Source organism: Protopterus annectens, chromosome 1.part0 (genome assembly GCF_019279795.1).
Source record: "Protopterus annectens isolate FY-2018-M chromosome 1.part0, PAN1.0, whole genome shotgun sequence".
Classification (NCBI taxonomy): Eukaryota; Metazoa; Chordata; order Ceratodontiformes; family Protopteridae; genus Protopterus; species Protopterus annectens.
Genome location: NC_056725.1, coordinates 1,553,673,120 through 1,553,688,414, shown reverse-complemented (window position 1 = coordinate 1,553,688,414; position 15,295 = coordinate 1,553,673,120). Strand labels below are relative to the sequence as shown.

Below are 15,295 nucleotides of genomic sequence, written 5' to 3'. Positions count from 1 at the left end.
TCAAGGCCACATTAGAAATCACTTTCTCTATCCTTATGGAATATCAGAAAAGGTTCAACTGCCATGAGAGCCTGCAATTCAGACACCCTTCTAGCAGAAGTGATGGCCAACAAAAAAGCAGTCTTCCAAGACAAAATTTCAATTCAGACGAGCGGCTGCAGGTTCAAAAGGAGGTAAAGTAAGCTTCTCCAACACAAAATTGAGATCCCAGGAAGGAGTAGTCTTAAATTTTTGCCCTCTAAGAAATTGTTTAAGCAAAGGATGCGAAAATAAAGGAGGGTCACAATCATAGTGAGCAGAAATAGCTGCAGTATGAACTTTCACAGAGGAAAAAGACAAACCCTTGCCCAGTAATTCAGTAAGGTACTGTAGAGTAAAACTCAAATTAGGAGACATCCAAGCCCTTTGTTGTGCTCCAAAGAAAAAATCTCTTCCATTTTCCAGCATAAACTTTTAGCTTCCAATAGAACATCTAAAACTTGTTGAGGAAGCTGAGTCCCCACAGGCTCTAAAAAATGTAGGGACTGCACTCTGACATTGAGGCAAATGACTGCTTGACTGGGACAACAAGTGAGGAAGCTGTGGTAAAGGCCAAGGAGGCTCCTGAATTAAACTCCTCAGCAGAGGATACCAGTGCTGACGTGGCCAATCTGGATTAGAATCATATGAGGCTTGTCCCTCCTGACTTTCAAGAGTACCTTTGGAATGAGAGGCAGAGGAGGAAAGGCATAAACGTGAAGGTTGTTCCAACTGAAAGACAGAGCATCCACTTTCCAAGCTTTTGGGTGAAACATCTTTGTGCAAAATTTTGGTAGTTGGAAATTTAGAGGAGAAGCGAACAGATCTATGTCTGGAGTTCCCCAAACCTTTGTCAACTGCTGGAACACCTGAGAATAGTTCTGTGCTCCTGGCAGAAACCGAGCCTGAAGAGAAATGTGCAAACTTAGAGCAGTCTCCCACAAAATCATTGCCTGTCTGCAAAGAGGGTAAGAATGTGTTCCCCCCTGCTTGTTGATGTACCACATGACAGTAGTGTTGTCTGTTTGAATCAACACCTGTCCTGGCTGAAGTAGGCCCTTGAAAGCCAACAGAGCAAACTGGACTGCTAGCATCTCCTTCATGTTGATATGCAAATGCTGTAGTCTGGGAGGCCACGTGTCTTGAATCCATTTTCCATTGAAGTGTGCTGCCAGTTCTGAGGCATCCGTCGTTAAGATCTGATGGTCGGATCACAGAGAGTCCCTTGTTTAGGTGACATTCCTGTGCCCACCACAAGAATTCCTTCTGGATGCAAGGTATTATCCAAATGACAGTGTCCAAATCGTGGCAGTGTTGAGTCCATACACTTTTGAGATACCATTGAAGCTTCCTCATATGCAGTTTGGCATTGGGAAGTACTAGAATGCAAGATGCCATAAACCCCAAGGCTTGAAGGACTGTCCTTGCAGTCAGCCTGGACTGTACTGATAGTTGCTGAAAGTATAGCTGAAGAGTTCTTTGTTTGTCCGGGGTCAGAAAAGCCATCTGAGAGGCTGTATTCAGTCTCACACCCAGAAAGCACATGTCCTGAGAGGGTACTAGACTGGACTTTATTTCGTTCACAGAATACCCTAGGCATCTTAAAACTGCCATTACATACTGCAGATGCTGAAGTAACTTGTCTTTGTCTTGAGCCATGATCAGGCAATCGTCCAGATAAAGATAAATTTGAATTCCCCTCAGTCTGAAGAATGCTATGACAGGGGCCAGAACGTGAACACGTAGATAAACCAAAGGGCAATGCAGAGAACTGATAATGAGAAGTACCAGCCGAAGCAGAAACCTCCTGCAACTGGGCCTGATAGGAATGAGAAGATAGGCCTCTGTGAGATCCAGAGTTACCATCCAGTGATCTTTGCCTAGCATAGGCAGAAGTTGCTGTAAAGTTAACATCTTGAACTTTGGAATGTCCAGGTATGTATTGAGAATGGATAAGTCCAGAATTGGCCTCCAAGAATCTCCTTTCTTTGGTACTAGGAAGTAAAACCCTAGGCCTACTAAGGAGGAACCACCTGTATTGCTCCCAGCTGTAAAGCAAAGAAATTTGTTCCTGCTTCCAGCCTTTGCTGACTGGCATGCCTTTGAAAGGAGGAAAAGTGTGGAAATAAAACTTGTAGCCTCGATTTATTATGTCCAACACCCATTTGTCCTGGGTGACCAAATGCCAATTCTGTTTGAAAAGAGCCAACTTTCCCCCTAGAGGAGCTGCCAGACAAGAGGGATGTGGCAGCAGAAAATACAGGTCATTGGGTCTGTTTGGCTGACCCCTGCCCTCACCAGAAGATTGTGCAGGAGAACTCCAAGTCCTAGGTCTGAAGGAACCCTGAGCTTGAGTTTTACCTCTAGACCTGCCCCTGGACTGAAAATCTGAAGAAGGGTAAGACCATCCTTTTGCAGGCCAATTCCTGCTAAATTTAGGGGGCTGCACCTGCAAAAAGTCCTTAACTGTCTGCATTGACTTAGCTTTTTCTTCCATCTTTTTCAAAACTGACTCCACAGGGGAACTTCAGATTGAAGAGGAGCATCCACATGCTCTGACAAATTTTGATCAATAACTGAACCAGTAGCAGCCACCCTGGAAGAAGCCTGAATAGCATCAAAGCCACACTGCAAGGAATGTTTACCAACTTGATCAGAAGCATGAACCAAATCTTGCAATTCCTTGCACTCTATACCCTCAGATAAGGCATCTACCTTAGATTTCAATTGACCTAACAAAAAGTTCTGATATTTCAGCATATGAAATTGGCAATTTAAAGCCCTCATGGCTAACGTAGAAGAGGTGTACACTTTCTTACCCCACCTATCCAAAGCTCTAGAATCCCTCACAGAAGCCTTAACACCCTTAGGCCCTTGAAGAATGGTTTCTGGATCAGCCCTAGGACTCTTATACAAATATTTATGAGCTTCAGGGACTCTGTAATACCTATCTGGCTTGACAGGAGCAGGGGGTAAGGAATCAGGATTAAGAGAAGCCTCAGAAAACACATCCTGAACAACATCCAAAACAGGGGGGATAGCCAAAGGCCTATGTTGTGGCAAAAACAAAAATTCCCTCAACCTTAAAATCCTGACCTTCCCACTTGAAATGCTCCCTCATGGAATGCAGGGTTTCAGAAAAGGAAAAATCCTCTGGAGGAGAAGCAGAAGGACAGGAATCCTCTGTCTCCGAATCTGAATAAGAAGGAAAATCCTGAATATCCTCGGCAGAGGACTCAGAATAATCAGAAGAATGCTCTATTCCCTCTAAAACAGACTCCCCCCTAGGCCTCTTGTCAGGAGGGGGCATAGAACCCCTAATCAAAGTAATCAAATCCTCTGCCATCTTCAACATATGTTTTTTAGGAACAGAACCTGAAGAACTAGGGCTATGTCCCGAACCAGTAGGACCAGATTTAGACTTAGCAGGTAGAAGGCCTACTAACCTTTTGTAAGGATGGAACCACAGACACCTGAGAAGCCCCTCAGCTTGGCCTAACTCCTGAGAGACCAACTCCTGCAAAATTCAGCCGAGGCCTCGGCTGGATCCACAGATTCAACCGTGGTTTGTTTAGACCTTAAAACTTTCTAAAACAAGCCTAGCACAGTCTAATCTATGTTTAATGGTGCGCAATACAAAGAGAATGGTAGTCCCTATGAGGTATCTGTTTCCCACAAGAAATACAATTATTAACTTTTTCTGACATCCGGATTAACTGAAGCAAGAAAAGACAAAAAGAAAGACTGAGGATATGGCGTCAGTCATGCGCTTTAGTAGTACACTGATGTCAACTCAGGGTGCCTATGACCAGCCTAATTCTTTGGTATTGGACTACCCAATGGTTATGACTGCAGCAATGTGAGACGAAGAACATCAATATTGTGATGGTGAGGATAACTCTGACATAGAAGATGTTTCCGGTTCCTCCTATATTCTACACCTTCTGAATCTACCAAGTAGGATCTTGGCTCGGCACGGATGCCTGTAATCTGTCCAATTCGATCAAAACCTTTCATTGTCTGGATTCTTTCTGTCTCTCCTTCCCTCAATGGACAAAGTAATCTGCTCGATCTGTTGTAAACAGATTTCTGAATATTACGCTTCTTAACCAATTGAGTCATGATGGTTTTACTGTGCTTAGGTTTAGGCTTCAATAAACTGGAAGTAATGGGTAGTGTAGTTCTAGTTTGTCTGGAAAGCAGTCTTTGAGCAGGTGAGCCAAGAATATCGTCACAAGGTATGTGTCTGAGATTAAGCAAATTTTAGAATTCATCGGTATTGTCACGCTTGCTCCATACTGCATGTTCAGCTAGACCATTTAACTGAGGATATGCAGGACTACTAGTGATATTGTACAAAGTCCTATTCTTTTGCAAATTTCCAAAACAACTGGCTAGTAAATTGAGAACCATTATCAGAAAGAAGTTTCTGTGGATTATCATAAACTGAGAAATGATGTTTCAGCTTAGTAATAACAGCAGTGGATGTTAGGTTAGGTAGTAGAAATCGCAAATCAATTTGAATAAGAGTCTACCAAAACTTAGTGTTGATTGTTCCACTCAAAAGATATCAGCTGCAACTATTGACAACGGTAGTTCAGGAACTGGACTTAGCTGAAGTGGTTCTCTTTACAAATGAGGCTTAGTATTATTGCATACTGAACAAGATGAAAGTACTTTATCAATGTCTTTTGGTAATGAAGGACAAAATGCTAATTATCTCGCTCTTCTCTTAGTGGATGCGGAAAGTACAGTTTTGTACCTACCATAAATGTAGATGTTCGAGTGCTAATACAGCTGCAGTCATAACAGATGGGTTCTCCTGCCGTCAGGCAGGTCCTCGGTCGGCCGAATTCCAAAGCCTAGGTCCGGCGTCGGTTGTCGTCGCTTCTTCCCTGACGTCAGTGCGACAGGGGTATAAAAGAACCAGCCGACGCCATTTTCTTCAGTTTTTCTTGCCCCAGATGTCAGGTGCCCCCAGAAGGAAGGCAATACATAAAATAATGTAATAATGCAATGCAATATAATCAAAAAACAGTAATTGCAAGCAAATACACCATAAAAGAATACCCCTAGAGGGGAAGGAGGAAGGGAAACCTGGACTTCAGCTGTATTAGCACTCGAACATCTACATTTATGGTAGGTACAAAACTGTACTATGTTCATCGTGCATACAGCTGCAGTCATAACAGATGGGTAGAATCCCAAAGCTAAGAAAGGGGTGGTAAGCACTAGGTGGAACTAGGAGGAGCCAAAATGCCCTGCAAGACTGCAGTGGCAAAGCCTGCTCTAGATTTGGAGTATAATGGTAAGTGGTAGTGCTTAGAGAAGGTATGCACAGAACTCCAAGTGGCTGCTTCCAAAATATCCTTGGTAGGTACTCCTCTGAGGAAGGCTGCAGAGGTGGCTGTGGCCCTGGTGGAATGGGTTCTAATGCCTGTAGGTACAGTTTTGCCATGAAAAGAATAGCAAAAGCGTATGCAGTGGGCTATCCCACTTTGAGATTGTCTGTTTGGAAATTGGCTTTCTTAGAACTCCTACCGCATAGGCCACAAAGAGCTGTTCTGATTTTCTGAAAGGCTTTGTTCTGTCCAAATAATAACGCAGTTGCCTGTGGATGTCCAAGGAATGTAGTAATCTCTCCCCTTTGTTTTGAGGATTAGGATAAAAAGTAGGTAAATGTATGGCCTGATTTAAAGCTACCCTGGATACCACTTTAGGCATAAAGGACGGGTTGGTTCGTAAGGAAACTCTGTCCTGATGGAAGATGATAAAAGGCTGGACAGCCATGAGAGCCTGTAGTTCTGAAACTCTACGAGCTGAAGTGACAGAACAGAAGGAAAGCTGTTTTCCAGGACAAATATTGCAAATCTGATGAGGCAGCTGGCTCAAAAGGAGGCAAGGTCAATTTTTCCAGAATGAAATTAAGATCCCAAGCAGGTATTGGTTGTTTCCTTGGAGGTCTTAAATTCTTAGCCCCTCTGAGGAACTGTCTTAATAGAGGGTGAGAGAATAAAGGTGGATCAGTGTTGTATTCTGCAGAAATGGCTGAGGCATGGATTTTGATGGAGGAGAACGAAAGTCCACTGCTTAGCAGTTCAGCCAAATATTGTAGTATCTGAGGTAAATTCAGTTTTCCAGGGTTCTGGCCCTTTTTCTCATTCCAGACACAAAAACGTTTCCATTTTGCGGAGTAAGCTTTTCTAGTTGATGGCCTTCTGGCCTCCAAAATGACATCATGCACCTCCTTGGAGAGTAGGGCCTGCTGTGATGTTAAGGAATCTTCCATGCGGCTAGATTGAGTGATTTTAGCTGACTGTGAAGAGTTTTGAAGCTGTGCTCAGTCAGAAGAAGAGGCATTAGAGGCAGGGTCTATGGTGGGGAATGCGTCAGGCTCCTCAAGAGTGGGTACCAGTGTTGCCTTGGCCAGTCCGGAGCAATGAGGATCATCTTTGGTCTGTCTGCTCTGGTCTTCAATAGGACTTTGGGCAGCAGAGGAAGAGGCGGGAAGGCATAAACTGTCATTGATGTCCAACTGAAAGAGAGAGCGTCCACTCTCCAGGCCTTTGGATGGAAGATCCTTGAGCAGAATTTTGTCAATTGATGATTTTTGTGGGAGGCAAAGATATCTATGTCTGGCCTTCCCCATTCTTGAATTATTTCTGTAAAAACTTTTGGATGCAACTTCCATTCGTGTGGATCTGTCATATTCCTGCTTAGGTTGTCTGCCAGCGTGTTTTCCTTGCCTGGCAAGTACTGTGCCTGTAGTTCCATTTGTAAGTCCATGGCCAAGTTCCAAAGTGACATGGCCAGTCTGCATAGTGGGTAAGAATGTGTTCCTCCCTGCTTGTTTAAGTACCATATAACTGTGGTGTTGTCCGTTCTTATCAAAAGCTGACCTGGTTGTAGAAGGTCCTTGAAGACTATAATAGCATTTATTACTGCTAGCATTTCTTTTTGATTGATGTGAAGGTGCTTTTCTTTTTGGGACCACTTGCCCTGAATGCATGTGCGCCCCCCAGGCGTAGTCAGAGGCATCTGTTGTGATGACTTGATTTGTTTGAGGCTTGCTGAATGGAAGACCTGTGTTTGTTTGACATGCTTGAGCCCACCACAGAAATTCCTTTTGCAAACATGGAATTAGTGGTATGATTGTTTCCAAACTGTGGCTGTGTTGAGACCATATGTTTTTTAGGTACCATTGTAGTTTTCTCATATGCAGCTTTGCACATGGGATTAGTAAGATGCAAGATGCCATGAATCCCAGAGCCTGCAGGATTTTCCTTGCAGTCAGCCTGGTGCAATTTGCCAGTGTTCTGAAATATTGAATTAGTTGCCCATGCTTCTCTGGCGTGAGGTAGGCCATTCTGGGTGTGAGTGTCCAAATTGGCACCCAGGAAAATTATCTTCCGAGAGGGTATTAGCCTTGATTTCTCTTTGTTGACTGTGTATCCCAGAGAGTTTAATAACATTATTACATAAGCCAGATGTTCCAGAAGAATGTGCTTGCTGTCCGCTTGGATCAGGCAGTCGTCCAAATAGGGGTATATTTGTATCCCTTGAAGTTTTCAGTAGGCAATTACTGATGCCAGGCATTTCGTGAATACTCTGGGCGCAGTAGATAAGTCAAAGGGCAATGCAGAGAATTGATAATGGGTTGAACCTGCAAGAAATCTGAGGTATCTTCTGCAATTTTGTCTGATTGGGACATGCAGGTATGCCTCCTTGAGGTCCAATGTTACCAGCCAAGACTCCTTGCCCAGCATGGGAAGAAGTTGCTGTAGAGTGAGCATCTTGAATTTTGGTACAAGTAGAAATGTGTTTAGGATGGATAGATCCAAAATAGGTCTCCAATCTTTTCCCTTCCTTGGCACCAGAAATAGCCTGGAATAAAAACCTTGACCTTGTTCATGTGTAGGTACCTCTTGAATAGCTTTCATGTTTATAAGATCTGAAATTTGCTTTTGTGCCTCTGCCCTTTGATTGTGTGGCAGGTTTGGCATGCCTCTCATTTTTGGAAGGGTATGAAAATGGAATTTGTAGCCTTGATTTATAATATCCAGGATCCATTTGTCCTTTGTGACAACATGCCAATTTTTTGAGACTAGTGCCAGCTTTCCTCCTAAGGGGGCTGCCATTTGAGACCTGATTGGCATGCAAAGGGAAAGTCATTGGGTTTGCTTTCTGAATGATTGCGAGTTGTCCTCACCACCTCTTTGTGTAGGAGCTTGCCATTGTCTGCCTCTGTACGATCCTTGTGATTGTCCTCTGCCCCTCGGGCGCCTGTATCTGCCTCTTTGGGGTTTGTCTGTGGCAGGAAAGGACCAGTTTTTGGAAGGCCAATTTCTACTAAAACGTGGGGTTGAACCTGCAGAAATTCTTTCACAGTTTGCATTGATTTAACCTTTTCCTCCATTTTCTGTAATACTTCCTCAGCATTTTCCCCAAATAGTACATCCTTTTGAAGAGGGGCGTCTAGTAATTTAGCTTTGACATGATCAGGCAAGGCTTGTTCCTTGAGCCAGGCATGCCTACGTATGACTGAGCCTGTAACAGCAGCTCTACATGAGGCCTCTAGAGCATCAAAACCACATTGTAAGGTATGTTTACCCACTTGTTCTGCACTATACATCAAATCCTGCAACTCCTTCAAGTCTGGTTGTTCAGGTTGTGACATTTTACTTTTCAATTAAGATAACAGAAACTGTTGGTATTTTAGCATATGAAACTGACAGTTTAAGGCCCTCATGGATAAGGTAGCCGAGGTATATACCTTTTTTCCCCACCTTTCTAAGGATCTGGAATCTCTCTCAGAAGGCAATGGATTTTTGGCAATGGAGGCCTTAACTCCCTTGGGCCCCTGTGAGATGGTTTCTGAGAACCTCTGATTAGAGTAATTAAATCTTCAGCCATTTTGCATGGTTGCTTTAGACTTGGATGAACATCCTGTGTGACCATGATACAAAATCACTGAAATCTGGTATAAATTTGCCTAAATAGCTGACTATGCCTAGAAAACATTGTACATCTCAAGAATAGCTGTTGGTTGGGTCTGGTCTCAAGCCTGTACTCATGAACAAATGTCCTAAGTATGTTATTTCTGAAAGGATCTAGACTTTGTTGAGGTTTCTATCATGCTCTGCTTAACCACTGCCTCCAACCAATAAATCATCTACTATTATGGCACAAGGATAACCTGAAACAATTTGCTCCTTGCAGAATTTATTCCAAATGGCATTCTCTGTATCTGTGAGTAAACGTAAACCAAAAGTAGTTAGAAATAAAGATTTGCGATCAAGCATCACTTGCCCAAATGAACTCTTTGCATCCAAGATGGAGAAAACAGTGGTATTCGGTAATAAGGCTGCAAACATTGGATATGGTCTCTCTAATGCTTTGTTCAGATCTCTTGGGTCAATAAACATTCTGATTTAGTCTGAGCCTTTCTGAGTTTTAACTTTATCCTGCATAGCTATTGGAACTCTTCTCATCAGCACACACTGAAAAAATGGCTTCAAAAAAATTAGAACCGGAAATGCACTTATATGATGAACTTCTTTAGCAAACATTCTTATCTTTTGAGACCCCAATAAAGATGCACTGGTCTTTGGACTACATAGTTCAAGTTGTAACTGTTCTCGCTCCTGATATAACATTACACGTTGAACCAGTGTCTACTTTGAGCTCTGTGGATTTTCCATTAATCTGGATAGTACAAAACACCTCACTTCTTGTTAATACATTCAGTGCATCAACTCTTTCATCAAACACTGATACACCATCTATATAAACCTTACTACTGTGCTTACTCGACTTATACAGACTTTTTTGAAAGTGGTTCCACTTTTTTTTTATTGCATGCTGACCATATGCTAAGCACTTCTCTCTTTTAGACTCATGATTTGCACCACAACTGCGACAGTTAACAATAAAGCTGGACTTTACTTTTGTCTGCCACATGTTGCATACTATCTACATTTGCTCTGGAGCCAGATGAACTTGTGCTCTTGTCACTTGCAAGAATAGTCACCTCAAGAGGATTTGACAAATCTTTACTCAATGTTAAATTTTTAATTACTGTCATGAAAAAAAATCTTCACAGCAGCACTGTTAATACCACACACAAGCATGTCCTTTATCAGCTTATCTATTAAGTCACCAAACCATGTGGATACTCATTCTCATCCTCTCCAGTCAGAACCTACAGGCAAACACAAACTACAACAATAGAAGGCACCTTAGCAAAGTTTAAAATGCATTACTTAGACATGATGGTTAAGCTAGTTTCATGAAAGGACCTGGTACTGTGCGAGTGCTCACTGGTGGAAGCTCAACAACATCACTGTGTGGAAGCATGATTAGTACAACTGTGATAGGTCTCCTTGCACAAGAGCACACACCATTGCCAGCATGTTTTTTGAGAAGGGATCACTGCTGCTCATCATGAATCATGATATATATCTTCTATTTGCACAAGGCTGGAGTCCCCTCTCTTTCTTTACGCCATCTCAAATTGAGGGGGGGGATTTTTTTTTTGGCTATATATAAACCTGAGGAGAGGTAGTTTGCACAGGTGCTGTGCAGATGACACATATGTACACAATGGTGCAAGACCAAGGAAATTAAGGATGTAAACTGTTTTAAATAGGAAATCTTACTGACAGTCTTCTGGGACACAGAAGTCAAACACTATACATAAATGTTTCAGCACAAAACAGTATATAAAAATAAAAACTGATTGTGCAAATGTCAACACCCTACAAAAACTGATTGTGCAAATGTCAACACCCTAAAAAAATCTTTTAAGATGCTTTTGAAAAAATATGTATGTATATAAAAACATATAATTCATATCTAAAGGGAATTTCACCTTCTCAAGATCCCTCAATTTAAGCAGACTGCTTATGGAAGGCTGTCATTTAAGCCTGGCCAATGAGTGGCATCAAGTGTAATTGCCATAGCAGCTCGGCTTTTTATTGTTACTACACTAATGTGTCTAGCAAGTGCATTCACTTTACTAGCATCCCTTATATTCCTAAGGTGCTCGCTGATCCTATTTTTATTCTTATAAATTCCATCATTATTACGTCGAAAATGTTCTTCAAGTTAGGGCCCTTCTTATATTTCCTGGTTATGGACAATTGTTTGGTCATTCATAACAGTGTCTCAACCTAGTCATATCAGGATGGTCAGGGGGTGCCCAAAAAAATGGTGCAAAATACCCACATTGTCTTTTCTCACTAATCTCCTTCATGATGTTGTCAATTAAATGATTTTGGATATGGTGCTGAGAAGCAACTTTATCTTGTTCGACAATCAGTATTATTTGCAAACAAAAGGTTGCTATGGGTTCGAAACAATCAACATATTTCCGATTCTGTCATATTTACATGAGGTATTTGGATGACATGTTTATTTTAGAGACCAAATTGTTGAATTCATTAACTATATTAACAAATCCGACACAAACATTAACTATATTAACAACTCAACCTCCTTTTTGAGGTTCACATATAGCGTCAATGCATGTGAAATTTCCTATATTGATGTTCTGTTAAAGAAGGATCTGGAACAACAGAGATTTGAGTATTTTGCAATTTTGGGGGGCACTAAAATACTGACCATCCTGATATGACTGGGTTGAACATAACTGAAACAGCCACGGACACTGTTGTGAATGACCAAACAATTGTCCATAACCAGGAAATATATAGGGGGGCACCATTCCTCTGGGTCTGAAGTAACCACTATTAAAGATATTCTATGTAAGAATTGGAATTTGTTGAGCAGTGGCAGAGAATTTTTTTTAAATCGTAGGAGAAAAACCTGTGTGTGTTTTCAAGAAGGGCCCTAACTTGAAGAACATTTTCAAACGTAATAATGATGGAATCTATAGGAAGGGTCAGATGATTAAGTGCGGGGCATGTACATTTTGCCCTTTCATTTTGGAAGTCAGTGAATGTGAAATTAATAGAATGAAAATAAAAATACCTGGGTGGTGTAGTTGTTTAACTGAAAGAGTGGTCTATTGTGCTTTATGTTCCTTTTGCCCATGTTTTTATGTGGGGAAGATGGAACCTAGGCTTAAAAATAGGATCAGTGAGCACCTTAAGAATATAAGGGATGCTAGTGAAGTGAATGCACTTGCTAGACACATCAGTGAGTACAACAATCACCAGTTCAAATTTGTAGTACTTGAAGCCCAAAAAAGACATAATAGGGGGGCAGCCTGGCCATAGTTACTCAAAAAAGCAGAGTTGCTATGGCAATTACGACTTGATGCCACTCATTGGCCAGGCTTAAATAACAGCCTTTCCATAAGCAGTCTGCTTAAATTGAGGGCTCTTGGGAGGTGAAACATTCCCTTTAGATATGAATATGGTACATTTTTTTTTTAATGGCCTTCATATCTGTTGTATGTATACGTATATGAAATGTATTCATTTTTTCCTAATGGATTTTGAATTATATTCATATTTTACTTATATGTTTTTATATACATACATTTTTTTTCAAAAGCATCTTAAAAGCATTTTTATATATACACATATTTACATATTTATTCTTGAGTTTATAATACATAGTTTAGCCTGTTGACATTTGCATAATCAGTTTTTAGATATTTTTATATTTTGATATTTATACTGTTTTGTGCTGAAACATTTATGTGCAGTGTTTCAGACTTCTGTTCCAGAAGACTGGTTTCAGACTTGGGAGTGGTTTTCACTAATCCAGGAAGTGATGTCATGTAAGATTTCCTATTTAAAACAGTTTACGTCTTTAATTTCCTTGTATCTGATGAAGTTCCTGCTTTTATTTTTGGAACGAAAGCACTTATACCTTCTTGTTTGTCTGAATAAAGAACGCATCCTTATACTGAATTGTACTGAACTGGACATGTTGGCTTGATTTAAAGCACACATTGTATCTGCATGCAGACAATGAGAGCCAGTGAGCCCTGAAATAATCCAAAGTCCTCCTCAATTGTCTATATGTCTTAATAAACCATAAATTCATTTGGTATGCAAGAATGTTTTTAGCATCTGCCTTATTTAACATCACACAGTGTTTTATGAATGCTGCCCAAGTTTCCAACAATATCTGAAAAAAAGTTAAAAAAAAAATATATATATATATATATATATATATATATATATATATATATATATATATATATATATATATATATATACTGTCCTAAAGTCACAAAACAATTGACATTTTTCATGTTGTTTTACAGAATGCAACTTTCTACAAAATAGGGACTTCTATGCAAAAAAAAAAAAGAGAAATATAAAGTTGGCAACCTTCTGCAAAACAAACTTTTTTGGTGCAGTAGGCAGCAAGAAGTTAAAATGTTAAATAGGAAACAGAAATAGCTTTTTCAATAACTGTTGCTAATCCTAGTGTTTTCTTCCAGACTGGCTAAAAGAAATATAATGAATACTGAAGACAGAATAAGTAATGGGTGTCGTACACTCGTGGGCAACCTCAATCAGGTAAAAGGTACTTAGTACTATACAGAAGGAACAGTTCACTAGATGAATATGGTTCCTTGAAAAATAGCAATGTATGAAAAAAGAAAAAGACAGGAAAAGAACTAGAATGTGTTTTTTTTCTGTGATTCAAACCTACACATCAACTCGCCCCTGTGAGGGGGATGAACAGGCCAAATCTTCACTAGTTAAAAATCATTTTAGACAAAAAGTTGCACAAAGTACTTTGTGGAGGTCTCCAAGTCAAAGGACTGGTTTTGAGTTTCATTTCAGTCCCAGTAGAGTCTGCAGAATTGGTAGATGGTTGATACCACTTGATGGAACTTACTGACAACCAGAAAAATGATTCTTACAACTTCATAACAAAAAAGATGTGCAGAAAAAAATATACAGCAAATTAGACTAAGGTGCTCCCCAGCTGCCTTACAATTTCTAGTTTAACTCGTATAATCATATTCTTTTTTTACAATGAATATAAGGTGAAAGGGATGAGCCCAAATTCAAAATACCTTATCTCTTCAGATGCTGCAATGTCTTCAGCACTTAAGCAAAAACAGCTCTCTTCAAGGCCAGAATCCAGAAACTCTCCTGTGGACTTCAGCAGCATTCCTGCTATATCACTAACCAAAACAAATATAAAATTTTATTGTTTCTTTTTTCTTAACGCAATTTATATCACATCATTGTTCCTTTACTGTAATCTCTTGATTAAAAAAAAAAACATCCAAGAACTGCATTTAGAAAGCACTACTGTGCAAGATATTTCCTATAAAGGAAGACAGTAAATCTTTTACATTTGAAATGCCTCCCCTACTGAGGAGCTGTGAAAACATTTTCCAAAGTTGCTTTCATCCTTGTGAATTAAGGCTGACAGAGGGTTTTCCCAGCAAAGTTAGACAAAAAAAAGAAGTTATGTTCTTACCATAACGTTCCATCTGTGTTGTTGATCTTCATTCATTTATTACTGATGGATGTCAATTCTGTCCTCGGAACCTAATCAGCCATTATAACAAGGTAGCGCCACTCAAATAGAACTCTTGAGACAAGCTTTTACCCATGGTGCCCCTCTCCACATTACAGCTTGCCCATAAGGAAGGAAGGAAGAAAGAAAGAAAGCAGAGGTTTTATCTTGGCAACTTATCTATCATAGGCTAGGACCATATCCAAATCTCCAGGAGTATTTTGGAGGGGGATGGCGGGTGGGTTGTAATGAATGAATGAATTAAGATCAACAACACAGATCGAACATTATGGTAAGAACATAACTTCTTTATCTGATGTTAATCTTTATTCATTCCTTACTGATGGGACAGAGTCCCAAGCTACTTTATTTCCAGGGAGGCCCTATGGATGAATATTCCTGAGCACCACTGAACCAAATGACGCTCTCTCCCTGGACACCATACCCAATTTTTAATGAGTGATAAAGGTATGAGGGGTAGACCATGTTGCTGCCACACAGATGTCATCCATAGAAGCTCTTGCATGGAAAGCAACAGATGTTGACACTGATCTGTTTGAATGCGTTTTGACTTTAGATGGTAGGGAAGCTTTGTCCCATTGATAAATGAAGCAAATGCAATCTCTCAACCATTTAGACAAATAACTTTGGAAACAGGTCTCCCCAATCTCGGTCCTGAGAATGACACAAATAACTGGTCAGATTTTTGTAATGACTTACTTCTGTCAAGATAAAAATGCAACTGTCTATGCAAGTCAAGCAAATGTAGTGAATATTCTCCTTTGTTAAAAAAATTTGAAAAGAAATCTGGTAGATTAAT

At 40.4% G+C, this 15,295-nt stretch overlaps 1 protein-coding gene across 1 annotated transcript in view; it reads right to left on the bottom strand.

Moving 5' to 3' along the window:
- Positions 1–15,295, bottom strand: part of MAP3K4 (mitogen-activated protein kinase kinase kinase 4) — a gene marked incomplete in the record, with an annotated part of 2,414,579 nt that overhangs the window by 1,058,966 nt on the left and 1,340,318 nt on the right. The window contains 1 exon segment of the mRNA XM_044068025.1: positions 14,024–14,134. Within this exon segment, the coding sequence (XP_043923960.1) occupies positions 14,024–14,134 (111 nt within the window).